Consider the following 25,868-nt stretch of genomic DNA (forward strand, 5'->3'; position numbering starts at 1 on the left):
TTCCCTCGGCTTAGGTCTGTGAGGGTGCTGAACGCACTTCCCTCGGCTTAGGTCTGTGAGGGTGCTGATATGCTGTACGAATAGACAAGGCAAGGTCAGAGTGACATTGATGGCACAGAGACAGGCAGTGAGTTCTTGGAAGCCGTAATGACTTTTGAAAAGTCAGATCAGGATTGTTCAGGAAAATACAGGGCCAGTTTCAGAAAAGCTGCTCCTCACAGACTTGCCTCTCTCAGCAGGCTTTCCTGCTCAAAGCAATTTGACTCATTCTATTTTGTTCCTCCTGTGGGATTAATGTCCTTTCAAAAGCACAAAATAATCTTTATAGTTTAGGGCAAACCAGCCCATGAATTTGCAAGGCTAGCTCAAATCCCTCGTGTCTATGATCAGAGCCCCTTAACCAGGTATCTTTTGAGGGTCAGTCGTTTGCCACCTGACTTCTGAGGTTTCCATGGGTATGTTTGGGCCTCAGCTTCTCGTCTGGGTGACGGATGTGTGGGGAAGGATGGCGGTGAGGAGACCTCATGATCTCAGGACGGCGGGGCATGCCTGGCTCATCACAGACAGGTCACGTGGGGATCTTGCACAGTGTGTTAGCTGTGTCAGTACTTACTGATTCAGAAAGGTAAAGAGTGGATGTCTCCCACTCACTGAGGGGTGAGTGCAGCTCTCCAGATTTCCTGCTCATCTGGGCACCCATGGGGAGAAAAGCCCTCATACCAGCTTCTACCCAGAAGCGGGCAGAGCGCTTCCCCTGATGCTCGGCATAAGGAAAGCAGGAGGACTGTTTCACCCTCCACCTTCCAGGGTCCTCATGTGTCTTCTCACCTCATCGGTGAGCACAAGAGCAGAGTCCAGGACGCTCTCATGGTACCACGTGTGGCTCATTTCGAGTGCATCTGTTGGGGATACAAGCTCTGGCAGACTGCCATAGATTCCAGTGGTAGCTGTGTTGTAGAAGGACTTTGAGACCCACTAGAAATATGGTTGCTGGGTAACATATGCCCTGAGTGCTAGAAAGGAAAGCAATATCATGGACTTCTATCTTTGGTTTAAAGGGACAATGGATAGAAAGTGATCTTTACAAAAAGCTGGAGTATTGAAATCAGGCAACCTGTGTTACTCCCCTACCTTGCTCCTACCTTGCTGCTCTAAAGGACGTAACCTTATACAGCTTCAGTGTCCAGTGTTAAAAAGCTAAATTGCTAAGAACTAATAGAACTGTTGTCAAAATTAAAATCATATATTTATGTGCATGTTCAGTGTATACATCACATATACATATAAGGTTAAAATCATATATACATATATATGAAGTACTCAAAAATTGATAGTGGTTATCATCACTATTATTATTTTAGTAGTTATTATTATTTGAAATTAGAATTGTTTGAATAATTCCATCTGTGTGGTCCACTACATACCAGCAATGTATAATTTAATTACTGGAATATTTTATTTCTAAATTAAATTTTCCTCTTAGAAATTTGTTTAGGCCTGTGCTATTCTGAATACCCCAATTCTAAGGGACAATGAGAGAATGAGCTTCCATTAAATTTGCAGTCAAAGAAAAACTGGAGACAATTTCTATAATATCGTGCATCAGTCAGTGACTTCTGGCTCACTGTAAGTGGAGTAGAATGGATGAGAATTAGTAGCACAAGTCAAGATGTGTGTGTGCCTCATGGCAAGTCAGCAATTCATGTCATAGGCAGCGCTACACAGGGAAGTAGGAAACGGGTCACGGCAACCAAAACGCTGTGTTCGCTTCTGCACCGTCGCCGCTGACCTTGACCCCTGGCCAGTGCCTGGCATTCTCGGGCACAGGGCCCCTCCAAAAGGCTGTCTGAAAAGTTTGTTTTTAAATTGGGGTATAGTTGCTTTACAGAGTTGTGCTAGTTTCTGCCTTACAGCAAAGTGATTCAGTTATATATGTGTGTGTGGGTGTTAGTCGCTCAGTCATGTCTGACTCGTTGTGACCTAATAGACTGCACCCTGCCCGGCTCCTCCATGGGCCTCCCTGGTGACTCAGACGGTAGAGAATGCACGTGCAATGCAGGAGATCTGGGTTCGATCCTTGGATTGGGAAGATCCCCTGGAGAAGGGAATGGCAACCCACTCCAGTATTCTTGCCTGGAAAATCTCATGGATGGAGGAGCCTGGCAGGTTCCATGGGGTCACAGAGAGTCAGACACAACTGAAAAACCAAGCACAGGCTCCTCCGTCCATGGGATTCTCCAGAGAAGACTCCTGGAGCGGGTTGCCACGCCCTTCTCCAGGGGCTCTTCCCAACCTTGAGATGGAACCCCAGTCTGCTGCACTGCAGGCGGATTCTTTACGGTCGGAGCCACCTGGGAAACCCGATTCAATTATACACACACACACATCCCTCCCCTTTTGGCTTCCATGGAGGCTCAACGGTAAAGAATCTGCCTGTCAATGCAGGAGACTCAGGAGACACGAGTTTGATCCCTGGGATGGGGAGAGCTCCTGGAGGAGGAACTGGCAAGCCACTCCAGTGCTCTTGCCAGGATAGTCCCATAGACAGAGGAGCCTGGTGGGCTACGGTCTGTGGGGCCGTGAAGAGTCAGACACCACTGAGCGCCTGGATTTCCTTCCCGTTTAGGTCACAGCAGAGCACGGAGTGGAGGTCCTGGTGTTACACAGTAGGCTCTCATTAGTCACCTGTGTTGGGCATTTGGTGGTGTTTCTCAGTCATTTTCGACTCTGTGACCCCGTGGACGGTAGCCCACCAGGCTCCTCTGTCCATGGAATTCTCCAGGCAAGAATGCTTGAGCAGGCTGCCATTCCCTCCTCTAGGCGATCTTCTGGACCCAGGGACTGAACCCGTGTCTCCTGCGTCTCGTGCATTGGCAGGGGGATTCTTTACCTGCTGAGCCACCAGAGAAGCTTCCTTTTAGGCAGAGCAGTATACCTCTGTCAATCCCAATCTCCCAGTTCATCCGTCTTCTCTTCCCACCTTGATACCCATAAGTATGTTCTCTATACCTGTGTCTGTTTATGCTTTGCAAGAAGTTCATCTCTGCCTTGTTTCTAGATTCCATATGTATGCGTTCATATACAGCATTTATTTTTCCCTTTCTGACTTACCTCACTCTCTGTGATAGTCTTTAGGTCTACCCACATCTCTGCAAATGGCACCATTTCAGTACTTCGTGTGGTTGAGTGACATTCTACTGTGTGTATATACCACATCTGATTTATTCTCGCATCTTTCGATGGGCATTTAGATTGCTTCTAGGTCCTAGCTACTGTAACTAATGCTGCGATAAGCACTGGGGAGCTGGCATGGTTCTGAATGACGGTTTTCTCTGAGTATATGCCCTGGAGTGGGATTGCTGGCTCATATGATAGCTCTATTTTAGGTTTTTGAAGAACCTCTATACTATTCTTCATAGTAGCTGCACCTGTTTACATTCCCACCAGCAGTGTAAGAGGCTTCCCTTTTCTCCACAGCTTTTCCAGCACTTATGGTTCATAAATTTTTTGATGGTGGCCATTCTGGCCCGTGTGAGGTGGTATCTCATTGTGGTTTTGACTCGCATTTCTCTAATAATTGGTGATGTTCAGCATCTTTTCATGTGCTTGTTGGCTCGGGTTGCAGTTTTAACACCCGTCATCTCCTAAAGGGGCTCCTAGAGCTTCCACTGATCGTTTGCTTCTCCTTCGTTTTAGTTTCACTTTAATCTCTGTATTAACTGCAATATTTTATAATGTCCCTTATTTTATCACAATACTTATACCCTTTTTCATCATGTGTTACCTTTTGGGGATGGCACTGTAACCTTGGTGTCTGACTTTCTCCTCCCCGAGGCTGTAAGCAATTTCTGCTTTCTTTTTCCCCCCCTGCATTTGTAAATCCTGTATCTGCTAACCCCCAGCTATTTGAATGTGGAAACTTAAGTCCTTTCCTCAGAGGCAATTTTCACTTTCATCAATTACTCTTTCAAATTAGTGGGACTCATAATGTGGTAGGTATTTGAATGGGTCAAGGATGTAATATACTCAAAGAACATGGGCTTTGGAGTCAGACCTTTCTGGCTTCTAATTCTTCCTAGCTCTGTTCCTTAAGAAGGCAGTTTATCTTTGGAAAAATGACCTCACTAAGCCTCCATTGCTTCACCTGTAAAATGAGAACAAAGATATCTTCATTGTTTACATAAATAATCTATGTAAAGCCATTTAGCACGGAACACAGGCTATAATAAGTGCTCAAAATGACAGACCTTCTTATAAAAATAAAGTATGGTTATGTGTATCTTCTTGCTTGCAATCACTTATACAAGCAAGTTTTATTTGTCTTCCATTTTAAAGCCAGTCATTTCCAGAATACCACAATTACTACAGTTCTATTAGTAACTGATTTTACATCTTTTCCAGGGACCAAATATTTGAGAATTAAAAGAAAATATAAAGTTAGGTTTGTTTTACGCAAAACCTGCCAGAAGAAACAATCACATCAGGCCGAGACTAAACAGAGCCCATGTCAGCTCCACAGGGAGTGTTCTTGAGGAAATTGAAGTCAGAATTTCTTTTTGCTATTACCGAGTTTGTAAGAATGTTCACCAAACTGATGGAAACCAGAACTCACCGTTCCTAAATCTCGGGAGTTAATGGATGGTACAAATGGGATGTACTAAGCATAGGCCTCTTAAGATAGCAAAAATGGGATCTTCCTTGTTCTTGATACATTTCATTTAATTTGGGGATAGCAATGATGGCATAGTCTTCGTACATGGTTATTTCTCAGTGTCACTAAGGGCTAACTCCAGAGGCATTTCTTGGGATTTTGTGCCATGGCTGTTGTGAAAGAAAATTTAATTGAAATATGGAAAAAATCACAGTGAAACAGTGACTGAAAATATTCACAATAAGTGAATGCTCTAGGATATATTGAGGCTCCCCTGGTAGTGGTAGAGAATCGCCTGCAATGCAGGAGACCAGGGTTTGATCCCTGGGTTGGGAAGATCCCTTGCAGAAGAGAATGGTTGCCCAATATTACCATTAAATACAATAGAGTTAATTATGATGGATATACATTTAGTTTCTCTGTTGCCCTTCTGGAATATGTAGATAGAATGAAAGGGAGAGCTTCCCAGGTGGCGCTAGTGGTAAAGAATCTGCCTGCTAACGCAGGAGACGTAAGAGACAGGGGTTTGATCCCTGGGTTGGGAAGATCCCCGGAGGAGAAAACGGAAACCCTCTCCAGTGTTCTTGCCTGGAGAATCCCATGGACAGAAGAGGTCACAAAGAGTTGCCCATGACTGAAGGGGCTTAGCATGCAGGCACAAATAACAGGTTCATTCCAACAGAGTAAAAACCTGCTGCCTTTGGATGAACATGAATATGACTATGAATATGTTCTAGTTTATTTGGGCTGCTGTAACAGAACACCATGGTTGCTTATGATAAATAGACTTTGGCTTTTCACAGTTCTGGAGGCTGGGACGTCCGTGGTCAAGGCCCTGGCAGACTTGGTATCTGGTGAGAGCCTGCTTCCTGGGTCACAGATGGCCCCCTGCCGTACTGGAAAGGACGGGGGTCTTTCTGGGGTCTCCATGGCAGGGTACAGGGTCTGTTCTTGAGGACACTGCTCTCACGGCCTCATCTCCCACGGAGGGGTGTAAGTTTCAGCATATTTATTTTGCGGGTTGGGGACACGAGCATTCTATTTATAACATTATGGCATCTGCCAAAGCAGGAGATGCAGGTAGACCCTGCGTTGGGAGGGTCCCCTGGAGGAGGAAACGGCATCCTACTCCAGTCTTCTTGCCTAGAGAGTCCCACGGACAGAGAAGCCTGGAAGACTGCTGTCCGTGGGGTCGCACACAGACTCAACATATGCATAATATGTCCTATACTGGATTATAAGCCCCAGAAAAGACAAGACACAATAATTGTTGCTTAAATAATCTGCTACTGCTAAGTCGCTTCAGTCGTGTCCGACTCTGGGCGACCCCAGAGATGGCAGCCCGTCCCTGGGATTCTCCAGGCAAGAACACTGGAGTGGGTTGCCACTTCCTTCTCCAATGCATGAAAGTGAAAAGTGAAAGTGAAGTCGCTCAGTCATGTCCGACTCTTGGCGACCCCATGGACCACAGCCCACCAGGCTCCTCTGTCCATGGGATTTTCCAGGCAAGAGTACTGGAGTGGGGTGCCATCGCCTTCTCCTTAAATAATCTAGTGTCTTACAAATGAATGAATCTTAACATGATTGATGTAATTGGTTTTGGCCTAGTTTGACTAAAACCAGATTTTATTTATGAAATTGTGTTTTCTCTATTACTTTTTTTTTTCTCTACTACAGGTCATCAAAAAAAAAAAAAAAAAAAAAGGAATCCCTGAATAAAATGTAAATGTAAGAGCTTAGACTTTGGAAGTAGAACATTGGTTTGATAGCATTTTGATATCTGGGTAAGAATCTGCCGGCCAATGCTGGAGATGCAGGCTTGATTTTCTAGAATTTATTGTACGACCTTGAACAACTATCCTAACTTCATCATGGCTCCATTTCCTTAAGCCAGTGCTTTGCTGTGCTTAGTCACTCAGTCATGACCAAATCTCTGGGACGCCATCGACTGCAGCCCACCAGGCTCCTCTGTCCATGGGATTCTCCAGGCAAGAATGCCCTCCTCCAGGGGATCTTCCCAACCCAGAGATCAAACCCAGGTCTCCCGCATTGCAGGCAGATTCTTTACCAGCTGAGCCACCAGGGAAGCCCCAGAATACTGGAGTGGGGAGCCAATCCCTTCTCCAGCAGATCTTCCTGACCCAGGAATTGAACCAGGGTCTCCTGCTTTACAGGTGGACTCTTTTACCAGCTGAACTACCAGGGAATTCCTTTCCTTAAGCCTGTGAGAGCACAAAGGAGATATTCTCCATGGAGTATCCAGCATTCGGAATGTTCCTGCCTTTATACCTGCGGAGGAAAGGGGAACTGTTATAAGAGAGAATAAATTCACACCTAAAAATGAAACAGGTTTAAGAAAGTTATGTAGTGCTGAGAAAACAATGTTAATAAAATTATAGTCTAAGAAGATTAGAATTATAATTGACTCCGTTCAGTTCAGTCGCTCAGTCATGTCCGATTCTTTACAACTCCAAGGACTGCAGCATGCCAGGCCTCCTGTCCATCACCAACTCCTGGAGTTTATCCAAACCCATGTCCATTGAGTCGGTGATGCCATCCCACCATCTCATCCTCTGTCATCCCCTTCTCCTCCTGCCCTCAGTTTTTCCCAGCATCAGGGTCTTTTCAGATGAGTCAGCTCTTTGCATCAGGTGGCCAAAGTATTAGAGTTTCAGCTTTAGCATCAGTCCTTCCAATGAACACCCAGGACTGATCTCCTTTAGGATGGACTGGTTGGATCTCCTTGCAGTCCAAGGGACTCTCAAGAGGCTTCTCCAACACCACAGTTCAAAAGCATCAATTCTGCTGAGCTCAACTTTCTTTATAGTCCAACAATCACATCCACACATGACCACTGGAAAAACCATAGCCTTGACTAGATGGACCTTTGTTGGCAAAGTAATGTCTCTGCTTTTTAATATGCTGTCTCAATTGGTCATAACTTTCCTTCCAAGGAGCTGCTGCTGCTGCTGCTAAGTTGCTTCAGTCGTGTCCGACTCTGTGTGACCCCATAGACGGCAGCCCACCAGGCTCCCCCGTCCCTGGGATTCTCCAGGCAAGAACACTGGAGTGGGCCTTCCAAGGAGCAAGTATCTTTTAATTTCATGGCTGCAATCACCATCTGCAGTGATTTTGGAGCCCAGAAAAATAAAGTCTGACACTGTTTCCATTGTTTTCCCATCTATTTGTCATGAAGTGATGGGACCTGATGCCATGATTTTAGTTTTCTGAATGCTGAGCTACTTATTTATTAAAGAAAAAAAAAATCAACCATGGAAGCTTTATTGGCTTAAATGTCTGTGATACACTGTTCCTCACCTTTAAATGGTGAGGACACTTCAATAAACTCTCTGTTCGTCCCCTTGTGTTCAAGAAAGTTCCTGGGGTTTGAAGTGGGGAAGATTGTGAGTTTGGGCACAGCAGAAGGAAGCGAGCAGTATCTAGCAGGCTGTGGTTCAGTTTCCCTCCGTCACCCGACCGCTCCTCCATCTGTGCAGCCATGCATTCATTCCCGGAAAGAGACAGACAAGTAGGTGCCAGGAACCTACCTCCCCGTGCCCAGGAATCTAGAAGGATTACACCAGATATTCTCCTCGAGACCCGGCATCCTCACGGAGGGGGCAGACCCGGAAGCATGGCGATGCAAGTGCAGATGGAGGCACGGGGCAGCGGAGGGTACCAAGCGCGTGCCCCCTCTACACGGACAGCTGTGACGGCTGGGAGGCTGTCCACGTGGACGGCTGGGACGCTCTCCACGCGGACGACTGGGACGCTCCCTCCACACGGATGGCTGGGACGCTCTCCACGTGGACGGCTGTGACGCTCCCTCTACAGGACGGCTGTGATGCTCTGTACACAGACAGCTGTGAGCGTCTACCAGTATGGTTGTTTGCCATACGTTGATGTGGGTTTAGAGTATATGTGGAGTGGGATGTGACTGAAATAAATACACATTACAGTGCTTAATACACTGCCATGTCTTCACATTGTCTAGGCTTAATTGCTAGTTGAAACTTGCCTTTCAAAAAATGAGTTATATTAACTACTCTAGATTGAATCAGTTCCTTTCCATACCTTGCAAAAATATTTACCCATATCAGTAAGGCCCTACTTTACTTTTCCTTCCCAGCCAAGTTGTTCAAAATATTTTTCCCCACTAGACTCCATTCTGAATTCCTCCCCATCCCTGACCCTTCTCAAAAGGGTCAGACTTCACTTTTTTTGTTTTTTGGCACATATACATTTTTATTTTTATTGTGTGAATGCCTAGGAGATTGCAGGGGATTGATTACACTATTCATATAGTGACTGAGTATAACTTTGTAAGAAATTGCCAAATATTTACAAAGTGCTACCTTAGTTTACATTTCAACCAACAAGTATGGAATTTCCAGTTGACCTACATCCTTGCCAACACTTGGTATTGTTTTTCCTTTTAATTTTAGTCCTCCTAGTAGGTGATAGTAATATCTAATAGTTTTATTTTGCGTTTCCCCAGGGATGCTAAGGAGATTTTTATTTGCATATTTGCTGTTTGTATTTCTTCTATTGTGAAATGTCTGTTCAAAATTTTTGAATATCTTTGAGTTAATATTTCATTAGTGAACTATAAGAATTTTTAATATATTCCAAATGCAATTTTTGTTAAATATGTGTGTTGCATATTTATTTTCCTTAGCAACAGTTGGCTCCCCCCCTTTTTTTCACTTTTTGTTTTATATTTGCGTATAGTTGGTTAACAATGTTATGATAGTTTCAGGTATACAGCAAAGTGATTCATTTGTACTTATGTATGTATCTATTCTTTTTCAAATTATTTCCCTATTTAGGTTATTACAGAATACTGAGCAGAGTTCCCTGTGCTATGCAATAGGTCCTTTTGGTTATATATTTTAAATATAGCAGCATGTTGCCTTCTCTTTATGTTTTATGCTGTCTTTCAAAGGTAGGAAGCTTTAATTTTGATACACATTCAGCTCTCTCTATTCAGAAATTCTGTATCAGCAGATCCAACCAACTGCAAGTGGGAAATATTTTTAAAAACTCTAGAAAGTTCCAAAAAGCAAAATTTGAATTTGCTGGGCCGGCTCAGGCAACTATTTACATAATATTTACATTGTATTAAGTATTATAAGTGATCTTGACGTAGCAGCAGCAGCAGCAGCAGAGATGATTTAAAATGTATAGAAGGATGTGTGTAAGTTATATGCAAATCCTATGCTATTTTATGTAAGGGACCTGTGTATCCTCAGATGTTGGTATCCAGGCAATCATGGAACAAATGCTTTGTGAGAAAATGAGAAACGCTGGACTGGAAGAAGCACAAGCTGGAATCAAGATTGCCGGGAGAAATATCAATAACCTCAGATATGCAGATGACACCACCCTTATGGCAGAAAGTGAAGAGGAACTAAAAAGCCTCTTGATGAAAGTGAAAGTGGAGAGTAAAAAAGTTGGCTTAAAGCTCAACATTCAGAAAATGAAGATCATGGCATCTGGTCCCATCACTTCATGGGAAATAGATGGGGAAACAGTAGAAACAGTGTCAGACTTTATTTTTTTTGGCTTCAAAATCGCTGCAGATGGTGACTGCAGCCATGAAATTAAAAGATGTTTACTCCTTGGAAGAAAAGTTATGACCAACATAGATAGTATATTCAAAAGCAGAGACATTACTTTGCTGACTAAGGTCCGTCTAGTCAAGGCTATGGTTTTTCCTGTGGTCATGTATGGATGTGAGAGTTGGACTGTGAAGAAGGCTGAGCGCTGAAGAATTGATGCTTTTGAACTGTGGTGTTGGAGAAGACTCTTGAGAGTCCCTTGGACTGCAAGGAGAGCCAACCAGTCCATTCTGAAGGAGATCAGCCCTGGGATTTCTTTGGAAGGAATGATGCTAAAGCTGAAACTCCAGTCCTTTGGTCACCTCATGCAAAGAGTTGACTCACTGGAAAAGACTCTGATGCTGGGAAGGATTGGGGGCAGGAGGAGAAGGGGACGACAGAGGATGAGATGGCTGGATGGCATCACGGACTCAATGGATGTGAATCTGAGTGAACTCCGGGAGGTGGTGATGGACAGGGAGGCCTGGCGTGCTGCGATTCATGGGGTCACAAAGAGTCAGACATGACTGAGCGACTGAACTGAATTGAACTGAGGTTACTCACTAACACAAAGGTCCATATTGTCAAAGCTATGGTTTTTCCAGTAATCATATACGGATGTGATGGTTGGACCTTAAAGAAGGCTGAGCCCTGAAGAACTGATGCTTTCAAACTGTGGTTCTGGAGAAGACTCTTGAGAGTCCCTTGAACAGAAAGGAAATCAAACCAGTCCATCCTGAAGGAAATCAGTCCTGAATATTCATTGGAAGGACTGATTTTAAAGCTGAAACTTCAGTACTTTGGCAACCTGATGGGAAAAGCTGACTTATTGGAAAAGACCCTGATGCTGGGAAAGATTAAATGCGGGATGAGAAGGGGGGCAATAGAGGATGAGTCGGTTGGTTGGCATCAGCAACTCAATGGACACGAGTCTGAGTAAACTCCGGGAGATGGTGATGGACAGGGAGGCCTGGTGTGCTGCAGTCCCTGGGGTCTCAAAGGTCAGACATGACTTAGTGGCTGAACAACAACAACAAGAACATAAAACTGATAAAGATCACGAAAGATCTTGATGACATGACGTCTCACCAAAGTTGACATCTTAACTGGTCCTTCCACGGGCAGCCTTCGACAGTGCTGGCCACTTACTATTTCCTTTTGTAAACATGCTCTCCCTCTTGCCTCTGGGGGTCATTCTCCCTGTCCGCATCTTTTATTCCCGTCCTGCCCGGTCTCCTTCCTTGGGCTGATGAGCCTCCAGGTGCAGGAGGCTGGTCTCTCTGTTCTACATGTTCCCAAGGAGGTCTTGGTCACGTCCATAGTTTCAGTTCCTGTATGAGGACTCTCCAATGTTCCCTCAGCAGAAGTCTGAGCATAGCTGTCTTCTCAGTGCTGGGACCCACTTCCACTCACACCTCAGCCTCAGGATGCTGAAACTCCCGGCTTGTCTTCTCCTCTTAGACTTGCTCTCCGTCACCATCTATATCTTGAAGACACTTTAGGGAGATGAACAAAGGTGTTCTCTAATTTGCACGATGCTTACCTAACTTACCTTTTTGGTATTGGGAAACCCGCCTTAAACAATGTAAGCTCAGGAAACGTCTCATGAATACCTTGGTTTGCACTGATTGCCTACGCAGATTGGCAAATGCTTGGAGAGAAAGCAAAGAATGTATCACAGTAATGCCAAATGGAAGGAGCGTGGGGGCAGGAGAATATTTCCCCACTGTGTGGGGAACAGTGAGCTGTATGCCCAGCTGTGCTGGCTTAGAGACGTTCCCATGGGCCAAGGCCCAGCTGCAAGGCCCAGATTATACAAAACAAGACCATGTCACAAGATGACGGCATCTTTTTTTCTCTTTAAAGGGTCAGATGACTAAAGCCTGGTCATTATGAATAGAATTACTCCTCAGGGTGGTTCAGAGGTATCTAGGGAAGTTTAACTGCCTACATTAGCTAGCTTTGAACATTTGGCTATTAGTGAGACTAGATTGTGACCCACTTTGGTGAAATACAGCTTCCTGATAGCACTCTCAAGAATGGACAGAATTTTAAAAAAATACCATTTGCCCCAGGACTGGCCCTTTTTGCATCTTTGGTTTGCAGAAGTGTTGTCATTTTTATCCAAGGCACTCCTTAACTCATTAATACTGGTTTCAGCATTAAATTTTTTTACATTAAGTTCTCCTTTGAGGATAATCATCATTGATCACAAAACAGTCCTAGACTAGCCATTGTCTTCTCCAGGAATGGAGGACTAATTCTTGCTGACCCAATCCTAGCAGGGTCTGCCTTCTAACAGTGGCCAAGTCTGCCTCTGGGAAAGCTCTCCTGGCCGTCCCCCAAAGGAGACAGACCCAGGGGAAAGCAAAGAGTTCTCTCCTATCAGCAGTGCTTTCTGGAACAGACTGTATCAGGCACCGTGTCTGTAAATGATTCCTTACTGGGGACCGTTGGTTTTGGATTGAAGCTACAAAGTCTGATGGAACCCTCTGCAGTGATGGAAATGGTTTTCTTCTTTTAATTAGTCTATTTTAATTGGAGGATAGTCACTTTGCAATATCGTGTTGGTCTTTGCTCTATGTCGATGTGAATCGGCCACAGGCATGCATTTTCCCCCTTCACCCTGCACCCCTCCCACATCTCTCCCAAGTCCATCCTGTTTTTAATTGCAATATTCTATTCATTGAGGTAGCCTCAGTCACGTGTGGCTGTCAAGCACTTGAAATGTGATTGAGAAAGTGAACATTTAATTTTATTTAGTTCGCACTTAACCACACACAGCAAAAGATTACCATACAGGACATCTCAGCATTAGATCACCTTTTTGATTAGTTACAAATGATTTTGTGAAATTAAATCTTGTGAGTTCTTCTTGAGGAAAAATTTTACATTTTTACATTCACTGTTGCAGACTTGAGAGGAAGTTTCCAGGCAAAAATGTCTGATCGCCTGAGAGAAGTTCCTTGTCTTGACTCATGTGCTGTCTAACAGAGGGGCTGAAGTGCAGAGGCACATGTAAGGTTAAATGTCTAAGAATCCTTACTCTGGTACTCTTAGAATCATCGTAGTGTTTTGCAGGCACTGGGAACTGTCATGAGAATGGGGCAAGGAAGTGAGAGAGTCTGCTTTGCTTCTGGTGAAGACGTGGCAACTAGAGGAGAGCAGTATTTTTCTTTTGGTGCCAGTATTCAGTGATGATGACCGAGAAAACATTATTTAGTCCTTTTTTCTTAGCTTTCTTCCAGAATGAGCTTTGACACAATTTACTGGGGCATTTATTTAATCGTATTCTTTTCCATTATGACTTACAATGAACACGACTCCCTGTGCTGTATGAGAGCTTGCCCATTCTCTGTTGGTTTGGGTCCCAGACTCCCGCTCCTTGCCTCTCACTATTCTTCCCTTGTGGACCACGAGACTATTCTCTGTGTCTGTGAGCTGTTTCTTTTTGCACATAGGTTTATCGGTGTCATATTTGAGACTCCGCATATAAGTGATGTCATATCCTTTTCTTTCCCTGACTTTCTTTGCTTAGTATGATAATCTCCAGGTCCATCCATGTACGTGCAAATGAAAAGGATTATTCCATCCTTTTTACGGCTGAGTTCTATTCCACTGGATGTCCTGGAATATTTAAACTCCATGACTTAAAATGAATAAATAAAGAATTTAAACAAGGGAAAACAGATCCCTCGCATGGGCTTTCTTTTATGGGTAAAGTGTGAGTCAGTTAACCTGGGCAAATGTTTCTGCATCACGGTTTCCAGGTTAGTGTTAGAGTTGCCTTAACTCACTCCGCTTCTTACCTCCTTCCCCTCTGTGGTCACCGGAAGAAGGGCTGGGGCAGTGGCCCACAGCAGGAACAGCTCAGTGCTGCCCTCTGCCTCTGTGGGCCAGATCCTGCTTTAATATCCAAACCGACCTGCCAAGGGCAATGCGCTTTACACCCACGAGGAGCTTCATCCTCAGGTAGAAGGTGCTGGATCAATCAGTAGGCGAACCAACAATTCAGGACAGAGGGAAAATGAAAGCCGTGAAAGAAAAACTGTGACCGAGTCACTCCAAATCCATTTTTAATTGTTTCATTCCGTTGGGAACAACGTTTAAACAAGATGGGAAGTGAATGGGAGTTTGGATCACTGACGTTGAAGGGAAGATGGAAAGCATACAGCTTTTCTCGAAGGAGAAAAGATAACCTCAACAACAGACTGCCCATTGCAATCCCCAGCCAGCAGCCTTGAGTATTTGAGAGGCAGCCACACAAGGAAACGTGACAAACCCGTACTTGTTTTTCTGATTTGGCAAGTAGATGTTAACGAATGCAAACCGGAGGGCTTTTGAAACATTTGATATGAAGCCCATGGGTTTCTGGAGACTTTCTCAAAGATAGGGCAGGATCAGCATTTTCCCATGTAGACAAATATTGGTAATAAATACTGAACGTTCCTTATCATCTATACGAGGAATGAGTCTACCCCCCCCCCGCTTTTTTTTTGAGCAGTAATAAAATTTTCTCACAAGACTTCTGATTTAGTGCATTCCATTCTGGCTGCAAGGCGGCTGGCTTGCCTTGTATGAAAAAACTGACTTCACAGTGTTCTTTTTTGTTGTTATTTTGTGTTTGTTGTTTTAATTTAAAGCCTGTTTGTATCAGTGCATTGGAACTTGTTAAGATTACTCAGCGTAACGATGAATGCTGTTTATTACCCGTGTGATTTTTAGATGCAATGTATTTTAGGTGATAGCTTTGACTTTTGAGTTTGTAAATTTGGCATTATAATAGATTCCTGGCGGAATTATTGTGCATTTTAAAGGAATTAAGGGTATATACTAGAGTGGGTAGCTGTTCCCTTCTTCAGGGAATCTTCAGGTCTCCCGCATTGCAGGCGAATTCTTTACCATCTGAGCCGCCAGAGAGGCTCATAGCAGGGCCAGCACATACCAACTGCTTAACAGATTTGTAAAATTTAGCTTTTTTCTCAGCACTCACTCCCTTTCACCCTGGCTGGTCTGTTTCACCAGCAACAGCATTTGACGGCCATTGTTTGTGTCAAGTTTGGCTTTTATGCCCCAAATCCATCCTTTCTTTTCTACTTCCTGTTCATAGTATCAGGTATAATTCCCTGCGTCCTCGATCACGTAGGCCCCAGAAACCCTGTCTTGCCCTTCCCTCCCTCAGCACACATGGCGAATTCAAACTGAAGTCGTTGGGATTGGATGTCAGGAGTGCTCCACGCCTCTCAGATTATTGCGAGTAACTACTTACGACTCGATGTATAAAATGTTCGCAGGGTTTTCCTACTAGATTAAATATTCGGAGCAGTTCAGCAGTTTAACTCTGGCTCACTGTTGACGCTATTGAAACATATGTGTATATTTCAGTATAGGTAAGCATATATATGGGCTTCCCAGGTAGCTCTGTGGGCAAAGACTCTACCTGCAAGGCAAGAGATGCAGGTTCAGTCCCCGGGTTGGGAAGATCCCCTGGAGGAGGGCGTGGGAACCCACTCCAGTGTTCTTGCCTGGAGAATCCCATGGACAGAGGAGCCTGGCGGGCTATAGTCCATGGGGTCACAAAGAATTGGACATGACGAAGCAACTTAGCACAGCACACAAGCTTATATATACATATATATATGTGTCTGTATATATATATATATATATAATTAAATTTATACTGAAAGAAAAAGATATGCTATAAACTATTTCTCCCATGAAGAAATCAGTGACTTCTTCTGCTTTTTATAAATACAGATATTATATATATATGTGCGTGTGTGATAATAATGTATTTTAACAATGAACATTATGTATTATATTGTTTTCAGTGATTCACAGTTCTACAGCATACACAGCCATGAATATTCAGCAGCAGCAACCCCTGATCATTTTTAACTTCGGCTTTGCCATTTGGGGAAATGAGTGATTAAGTAGTGGGTTAAGCTGTGAGACAGGACGTCTGACTATTTTATGAACTATGAATGGACCAAGTGCAGAAGTTCAAGGTTAGAAGTGTTATATTGTGGAAAGAACACTATTTTACTCTCAAGGAATATTTCAAAATGTTGATTTACAAGGTAACCTCTTACTGTGAAGTCTCTCCTTCTGCAGAGGCCAGAATCAACCAAGTGCAGAATAGGCAGGTGCCTTTAGAGTTGTCTTGATTGACTTCCTCCAGGGGGCCCAGATATGCGTCTGCACCAATCTGAACATTCCTTTGGAATTTATTGGGTTCATTAAAAACACCCGCCTCACTTAGCACCACCTGGTCAGGCTCTCTGCTAGGCACTTTACCTACATTTTCTCTAATATGATGCTTCAGCTGACAACCAGTGGTTTAGAATTCCTATTTGTCTATATAAATTATTAAAATGAATATTTCCAAATTGGCATTTTAATTAGGTTTTCAAAAGTGCAAATTGCTGAAGTGTATAATGTCTTATTTTCTCAGATAATCTCTATTAACAAATGTCCTATAAACAAACAAGTTATTCCAGTATTTTTTTAAATTCACAGATTTGCACTTTTGTGAATACAGAGCTAGCTGTCTTGTGAATGGACCAAAGTATGCTCTATAGTATATGTTTGCTCTATAATTCAATTCGGAATTCCAAATATGAATCTAGGCTAGCAGAACCAAACCTCAAGAAGGGCCAGAGAGGAGTTTTATGAGCTTAGATCACTTGCTTCATCGTATTTACCTTATTTACCTTCACTATTCAATACCTTCCTCAGTATAGGTCTAATAACTGATGTTTGTTTAATGAATGTTTTTTAGTTTATTGAATATAATGGGATGTAAAGAAATTTGGAATGGAGAGATATTAACTGCTCTGAAATCTGAATATTCTGTTAAGGCTTAATTTTTAAAAGCTATGTAAGTTAAAATTGCATAGGGTATGAAATACGTGATGCTAGAAGTAGCACCATAGAGTTTTCCATACAGAGGGCGTGCATTTGTGTGTTTTCTGTTCCCAACCCATGGAGGCTTCAAAATGCTTTTCTCAAAGTAAGAGCATCAGTATTTCCAGAAGTAACATTCTGACGAAAGAAGCAACGCTGTGGTAAATGGTAACAACACAGCAACTCTTTGTTACCTGCAGTCCTGTCTACACAGTCATATATATCTAGATGTTTATTATTGTCAAGATAATTTTATAATAAAGAAAATAATAGTAAACATACATTCATGCCCTCAGTTCAGTTAGTTCAGTTGCTCAGTCGTGTCCGACTCTTTGTGACCCCATGAATCGCAGCACGCCAGGCCTCCCTGTCCATCACCAACTCCCAAAGTTCACTCAGACTCACATCCATTGAGTCCGTGATGCCATCCAGCCATCTCATCCTCGGTCTTTCCGTTCTCCTCCTGCCCCCAATCCCTCCCAGCATCAGAGTCTTTTCCAATGAGTCAACTCTTTGCATGAGGTGGCCAAAGTACTGGAGCTTCAGCTTTAGCATCATTCCTTCCAAAGAAATCCCAGGGTTGATCTCCTTCAGAATGGACTGGTTGGATCTCCTTGCAGTCCAAGGGACTCTCAAGAGTCTTCTCCAACACCACAGTTCAAAAGCATCAATTCTTGGGCGCTCAGCCTTCTTCACAGTCCAACTCTCACATCCGTATATGACCACAGAAAAAACCATAGCCTTGACTAGATGGACCTTAGTCGGCAAAGTAATGTCTCTGCTTTTGAATATACTATCTAGGTTGGTCATAACTTTTCTTCCAAGGAATAAGCGTCTTTTAATTTCATGGCTGCAAATAAAGTCTTTTAAAAAATGAAGGAATGAAATAGCTGTTTTCTCAAGGAGCACATTTTAGTCTGCTTTATAGGAAACATGTTATGTTTGCTGGTTTTAACTTCATACTATTTTCCAATAGTATTCTTACTGCTGAGCATATACAGATTGAAACAAGCAAAATATTTTCAGAATGTATCCTAATTTTAAGAGCAGAAATGTCAGTCATAGATAATTTTTAACAGACAGTCTTAATTTGGGGCCTCAATATTAATATTATAGTCAGTTCAGTCACTCAGTCGTGTCCGACTCTTTGCGACCCCATGAACCACAGCACGCCAGGCCTCCCTGTCCATCACCAACTGCCGGAGTCCACCCAAACCCATGTCCATTGAGTTGGTGATGCCATCCAACAATCTCATCGTCTGTTGTCCACCCCGCCTGAGTTTGCTTGGCAAGTGGCTGAAGAATGTACGGTCATGCCATGTTCTCTGTTTTCCAATGATCTTTCACTTTTCTCTCTTCAATTAGGTAGAAAGGGCTGAACTCAGATAGTATCAACAGCTCCCCGCCAATGTTACGACTCTCCCTCGATGTCTTCTTATCCCCTACATAGGAAGCCCCGGTTGCAACCTTAGGAGAGGGCCCTGAACTGTATGTATAATAAAATGCAAATGAAACCCATATCTCAGAGGAAGAGAGGTATACATCTAGAGGAATTAATTTTCCCTAACGGTAGAATCAGTGTATATTTATTCTTTGTTCCTCTCAGTGTGGTGGATAAAAAAAGAAGCCTGAGCTTTTCCAGAACCTCTTTGACTCTCCTGAACCAAAGAGGAACTCGTAAAGGAAATAATTCCAGAATGTGTTCCTGCTAAATTGCATTCTTATAATTAGAAGAATGAAATGTTTCTGTGGAAGTAGCATAAACAGCTAAAGAGTTGATCAACTTATTTTTTCTCTCCATGATATTATGCTATCCATTACCTGATTTCTGAGATTTTAGGGTCAAACAAGGTAATGGATATACATGAATGAATACCTTTTGCAAAGTGTGATTCTGACACAGATAATAAAAATTTAAAATGATATGTTTAAAGCTCACTATTATTTATGGACATGTTAAAATGCACCCCAGATTTCAACCCAAACTTATTTTACTTCTGAGTTTTCTAAAGAGGCACCAACCGAAATTTTATTTTGGTTCTTTAACTTTTCATCAAAAGAGAAATTGGTAGCAGTACTAGACTCATGACAGGCCTATCCCCGACGCTTTACGGATGCCCTCTCTATACCACCAGCTGGACAATAAAGTCAGTTTATAGTGTGCTCTGGTGACCGTAACGTGCTGTATTTTGCTTTTATCTCCCTGTTTTAACATCAGCCCTCTATTTCCTGACTCTTTACCATTCTTCACTTTAATTGGCTTGTTGTTTCAAACTGGATGTTGTTGGCCTTGTCATTGAAGAACGTTTCAAGAGGGTAGTAAGAAAGAGTGGGAAAAGTACTGGTTGTGTTAATTCGGCTCTGGCTGATTTCATACCTGCAGCCAGGAGACCTGACGGTTTGTGTGGAATGGCGAGTTGAATCCTGCGCTGATGGCTTCTGCTGTGGATGTTAAGTCACCCGCCTTGTTAGTAGATCCTCCGGTCCAATAGGGTTGGGTCTGGCATGGGGGAATCGGTTTTTAAATGTTCATCTTTGTTCAGGTGACTGATGGGGTGCAAGAGGGTGGTCTGTGTGCAGCTGACCTGGTAAGATCTGTAAAGATAAGTTGGATGGGATCTCATTCCAGGTTGTTTGGGAACGCATGTACACCCGTGGCAGATTCATGTCAATGTATGGCAAAACCAATACAGTATTGTAAAGTAAAATAAAGTAAAAAAAAAAAATCAGATTGTGAGAGTAAAGAAAAAAAAATAATGAAAGCAAGACGGCAGGCAGGGAAGTGGCGCAAGCGGGAGCCTCTCTTCTCTTCTCTGTCCCCCAGAATTCCTTCCCAGTGCATTTTGTTCTGATGCTTCTTTGGATTCTCACCAGCAGGTTTTTACAGTCTCATGCCTGCCTCTCAGATTAGGAGAACGCTGGCATATTCTAACAGTTTCCTAGGATTCAAACAGCCTTTAATTAACGACAAATTGATGTTTTGGAACGTTACCAGCGTATGAGAAACAGAACAGGGAGGTGAGCTCCTTTCAGCTTCCGAACACAGTGAAATCCTAGAACAGGGGGCAAAGGTGTGAGTCCCCTGTGGACAGCCTTTGGCCACTGGTGTGCGAAGGAGGTGTCTGTGTTGCCCTCACATTCCATTGCCTTCTCCTTGATGGCCTTCCATATTCCACCTACTTGTGACTGGGAAGGCAGGGGGCAGGGAATCTTGAATCTTTAAAGCTCAGGGACCCCGTGATTTGCAGCTGGATTTGCTGGTTTTAATCCTCCAGTCGCCAGGGCTGTCAGGCACGGCTGCCCATGTTTGTGGTTAAGTTTCTTTCCTGTGCCAGCTTCATGTCATCTTGCTGCCAGAGTCTGGGACGTGGTGGAAAAGAGCAGTCCTGTAAAAGAATCACTCAGACTGGATGTATATTTTCAGCCAAAGTTTGTTTTCAAAGAGGGTTAGGGGATCATTGAAAGGGTTTTCCCTTTGAATCAAGGGATCTTAGTTACAAGTTTGCTGGTGACTCAATCCAGAGCTCAAGGCAGAAAAAGAAGAATGGACTGCGGACTATGAGATGTTTGAAATGTTAACAATTACTTATGTAGCAGACAGTCCTGATCCAAGAAGGCCAGGAGCAGCAAGGGTGCTCCCTCTGTTCACCGGCACATCTGCTGGGTGGCAGCTTTGGGGTCAGCTCGCTCCGTGTCTTGCTTTCTCCAGTGTCCCGGAAAGCTGGCATTTTGGTCTCAGAAGAGGCCTGGGTGACTGTGGGCTGTGTGTCCCCCGTGCTCCAGGTCCCTGACCATGCCCTCTCTTCTCCTCTCTGCAGGTGGCACGTGCCAGAGCCCGGCCCTCCCAGCCCTGGTCCGGCCGCCAGCCCCGCCTCTGCAACCGTCGCTGGACATTAAGCCGTTCCTCCCATTTCCTCTCGACACGGCGGCCGCAGTCAACCTCTTCCCCAATTTTAATGCGGTAAGTCCTGCGCCATCTGCCTGGGTCAGGGTGGTTGGCCCTGGAAAGCATCCAGGGCGGGGGGTGAGCTGGCCACAGCCTCCCTTCTACCCTGCGCTTTACTCTGTAGCTTGGCTGAAAGGACGCTGAGTTTAGTTGTCTGCCTGGTTGTGTGAGGTCTCCAGAGCCAGCCTCCTTCAGGAAAGAGGAGCAGAGGTTGCATCTGATGGGGTGGATCATGAATCTGTGCTTCCCTTTTACTGTCTGGGCAACACTAGACATTTGATTAGTTTCTTTTCCATGCCAAGTTCAGTTTAACTGAAAGGTGATGAATGTGTCAGAGAGCATTCGGATTCATGTCGATGTCTGAAAACTTAAACATGTGTTTCTTCTCTCTGGGCCTTCTACTTTAATTTTCAAATCTGTTACTTCTTTTCTAATTTCATGAAGAGGACCCTGATCGTCACACTAGAGATACATGCTATGCATAAAGCACATTCTCCCTCTTAATTTAAAAGCAATTAAGGTTCTGGTAGAAAGAATTCTCTCTCTTTTTTTTTCCTTTCTTCTCAGACACAGCTCTTCAACTTGAGTCTTTCTTAAATGACCATGTTTTGGGAGCTTTGTCAACAGCTTTCTCAACACCAGTACAATACTTACTTGCCTCTGTTTTCACTCTTGTTCTTGTCTTTAAAAGTTGACAGATTCCTCATATGCCTCATCATCCTTTTTTTTTGTACAAGCACTGAGAATATTCTTAGGATAAAAATAGAAATAAGGGTTGAAAAGGTTAGAAGCCAGTAAGTGACATTGTTTTCTAATATCTGATTCAGTTTTCAACAGTTGTTATAATGCAGGTCTGAGTTTATCAATGACAGAACTTGTCAACACAACCAAGGCCAAGGGGATTAAGATGTAAGATCTCTGAAGGCCCAGTGAGCTAAATAATACAGACTTCTTGTTGCAACATCTTACCTTCATGATGGATTAAAAAGAAAAAACAGTCTGTCTACAATTAGGTCATTCTCCTTGAGGAGACAGAAGTGGGTCTCTTTTACTTTAATTATGCTTCATCACAGGGACTTTGGACCTGCCATGGAGACGGTGCAGGTTTGTGTTCACCTTTACTGAAGGACACTGGAGGGTCACAGTGGTTGCTTTACTTTGGGGAACATGAAGTTTTCCATAGGAGTCTTATTTTGAAATGGATTAAACATAAATAGAGCAGCATAAAGATCATATTTCCAAAGTAAAGGTTTCTAATTCTAGGTATTTCAATAAAAGTAGAGGAAGACCTGGCTCAGAATCAGATTTGTTGGTCGTTGAACGACCACACTAAAGTCCTGAGCTCCATCTCTCTAAACGGCCTGCCTGCTCCACTGTTAAGTGGCTTCTTGGCACCGTCTTGCTTCCCAGACCCTGGAGACGATCCATCAGGTGCTTTACCAGGCCTCCGAGACCACTTGGCCTCCTGTCTGTCACAGCTTTGGAGAAGCCGGTGTACAGTTCCTGCAGGGTTGCGAAAGACTGGGTTTTAAACTTTTGATTTGCCCTTTGGGAACCATTAAAAGCAAAACGAATAATTTGATCGACAGTGAGTGTTCTTTGTCATTAAACAAAGATGAGTGATATATTGAGCTATAGGACACAGAGCAAATCTCTTTATCCTCTTTGCTGCTGTTTCCTCATCTTTAAAACAAAGGGAGTGAACCTGATGATCTCTTCCTTTGGGTTTATAATGTTCAAAATACTTGAGCTTTTGTGGACAAAGACAGCCTTGCGTGGTGGTCCAGTTGGCTTCTGAGCTAGACTGCCTGGGTTCAAGTCTTAGAACTGCTCCTCACCATCATCATGGCCTTGGCTAAGTCACATAATCGCTATGTATCTCAGTGTCCTTGTTTGTAAAATGGGACTAATAATTAACCTACTTCTTAGGCATGTGGTCATGATTATGTGGGTTAAATCATTTAGAACGGGGCTCAGCCTATAATAAGCACTGTTTGAGTGACAGGTATTATGCTCATAAGTAGCCTTCTTATTTTGAATGTGGAAGTTCATAAACTAATGGATTTCCAAGTTTTACTTGATTCCTTTTCTTATGTGATTGATTTGGACGTGTGTTGGTGTTTTTCCCAGTTAAACCAAGAGACCCTATGTTGCTACACCTATTGGTTATTTCCTTCTAGTGCTGACTAAGTCACAACCAGTCCAAGATTAAGTCAGTCTGTGTTTCCAACTGAGTGGAACATTGCAAAGCCCCATATCCTGTAGTTCTGGGCTGAGAATTACGCCCCATATCCTATAATTCCCAGATGTACAGAGCATCTCTGAGTAACACCCAGAGTTCTTGATTTTGTAGCAGGTGTGAAAATCTCAATCCACAAATTCAGGGCATATTAACTATACCATTTTATTGCTGTAAGTTGATTTATTTCTGGTTCAAAAGCTCATTCCATGAGTCTGTAGGGAAATGAAATTTAATTGTCTTAGAATGTGCTAAGGTTCTGGAATCTAACAGATTATCTACCCAGCTTTTGGTGGGAGAGTTCCTCTGTTCATCAAGTGACGGGTCTACATAGACGAGTGTGGGATGATGAGCCCCTGATGAGCATGGTTTTTGGGGCCCCAGTTCTCAACTGTGGACACACAAACGTGTGGGGCTTCAGTGGCCCCTCTTACCCAGATGTGGCCCAGTGCTGCTGCCCGTCTGCTGCCTCACAGCCTTCTTTCCTCTGACCTTTTTGAGTTCAGATATGAGTGAGGAAGAATCATGAAACATCTGGGGAAAAAGCAGTGCAGTAAGGAGAGAAAGAAACAATGGGTATAGGATGGGAGCTGAGCTGTGGATACATAAACGGACATTCAGCAAAGCCGTTGGGATCCCTTAATCTCCTTACAGCCAACTTCTGAGGAGTAGCAGCAGACGCTGCTTCCTTGACCTAGGGTTGTTGCAGCCAGTAGCTTTCAGACATGAGAAGTTTCCTTGACTTTTCCTCGCACCCCTACTCTGTCCCTCCGTCTCTTTAGACAACAGTCTCAATGCGTAGGGCCACTCTTATCTCAGTGATCCCTTTCTGCACCTGCATTTCTTGAGAGGAACCAATCCTGGAAACAGGTTAATGCTATTTATTGGTAGTAAAGAAATATTTCTTTCCTACGTAGTATGAACGTGGTCCATTCAGTCAACTGTTAGAGTTATCAGGCGTCTATTATATGCTAGGAATAGGGATAACAAAATTTATGTTGTGACCTCTGCCATGAAATAATTTATAAAGGAGAAGCTGGACAAATAAAGAAATATTTGTAAATGCAGGTGCTTTTATAGAGAATGATGTGTAATACAGAATGGCCACTCAAGGGCAGGAGTGAAAGGTTGTCTTAGTGAAGGTTTGGTGAGAAAAATGGAAACTATTCTTGGCGTGCAAACAGGAAGGGAATTAATAGAAGGATTTAGATGCTTACAAAACATTTGGAGGTGCTGGGCAAACAAAGGTCAGAGCAGGCTGTTGCTGGCTCTTGGTTTTTCAGCTTGTTTTCATGGAGTTAGGAAGTTGCAGAAATACAGGATGCCTGGTAATCCCAGTCACTTTCATCCAAATCCCATGGATTTTTAAAAAGGTAACCATAGATAATAACCCATTGAATGAACTATGACTCTATTATTCCACATAGATATGAACAGAGAGAAGGTAAAGCTTCTACTTACAATAGAATGCAGTGAGTAAACACAGGAAAATGAAAATTAAAAATTACCATTCTGCAGCTTATTCAGCAAGAGACCTCAATGGATGATAAGCATAAGTAGATGGAGGTGCAATAGGGAACATTGTATTTACATAGCCTCCGAATATTTCCACAAGAAAAAAGGAATTTTATAGTGGAGACACCTAGCAGGCAACATTGATCTTGCTCAAGCGATCGATATTGTCATCCGTAATTCGACAAATAAATATCGTGTACCATGCAGCAGGACGTGATGATAAGACAGCATCGCTAATGTGGTATCCCAAAGACGTGTATCCCAAATCTTCAGCGACTCTTAGGCTGAACTTTGCGGGCAGATCTCTGTGGGAACGTAAACCTCGGGCTTCCTGTCCTTAGGATGCCGGGGGACCACATGGAAGGAGGGGCAGTGCGGGGCTGCCGACAGAAGACGTGACGGCAGAATGGAAAGGGCGCCGAGGAACCCGAAACGCGAAAGTTCCAGCTATTACGAGCAAGAGGCTAAGTGCCCTGGAGACCCATTGTCCTGTTCCATAAAAGAGGAGTGACTCGATCTCGCTTAGGTTTGCTATCAGAGAGGGGGCTGGGTTTTAAAACGCTGGAGGTGGAAGCCAGGAATGTGCTTGAGTAAGACCTTGGGGTATCATTCGATCGGACCTAACCCGTTGAAAAATGACTATGTTCCCAGACAACTTTCTCCAAGGGTTTCGGAGCTGCCTTTCTGATTCTCATTCCTCTAGCGTCCTTTCTTCATAGTCTACTCAGTCGTCATGACAATAGTGAGCATTCAGGGTGTCATTAAAAAGGTGCAGCGCGTGGAGGATGTGGCGATGAAGGCTGGCGGTGAAGCTGGCTCTGTGCTCCCCTCCCAAGACGGGGCTTCTTGTTGGCATGAAGATTAAGTGGGTGAGCTTGGCCTGCACATGCCAGATACTCAGCAAGTACCGAGTCTTGTCTCTCCCAGAAGATGCACAGGGCAAGTGGAGGCGGTTGCGCAGAGGGCAGGAAGGCAGAGAGGTGTGCAAATGGCAGGAGGCAGAGAGGTGTG

The 25,868-nt window shown here is 43.7% G+C and overlaps 1 protein-coding gene across 2 annotated transcripts in view; it reads left to right on the top strand.

Annotated features, from left to right (window-relative positions):
* ZNF385D (zinc finger protein 385D) overlaps positions 1-25,868 on the top strand; it is a 354,021-nt gene that overhangs the window by 68,429 nt on the left and 259,724 nt on the right. The window contains exon 2 of one of the 2 annotated variants that reach the window (XM_040243011.1): positions 20,976-21,118. In XM_040243011.1, the coding sequence (XP_040098945.1) occupies positions 20,976-21,118 (143 nt within the window). Of the gene's footprint in view, positions 1-20,831; positions 21,119-25,868 lie in introns of those variants that run through there. The other variant, XM_040243010.1, reaches the window with a different exon arrangement.

Source organism: Oryx dammah, unplaced genomic scaffold (genome assembly GCF_014754425.2).
Source record: "Oryx dammah isolate SB20612 unplaced genomic scaffold, SCBI_Odam_1.1 HiC_scaffold_7, whole genome shotgun sequence".
Taxonomy (NCBI): domain Eukaryota; kingdom Metazoa; phylum Chordata; class Mammalia; order Artiodactyla; family Bovidae; genus Oryx; species Oryx dammah.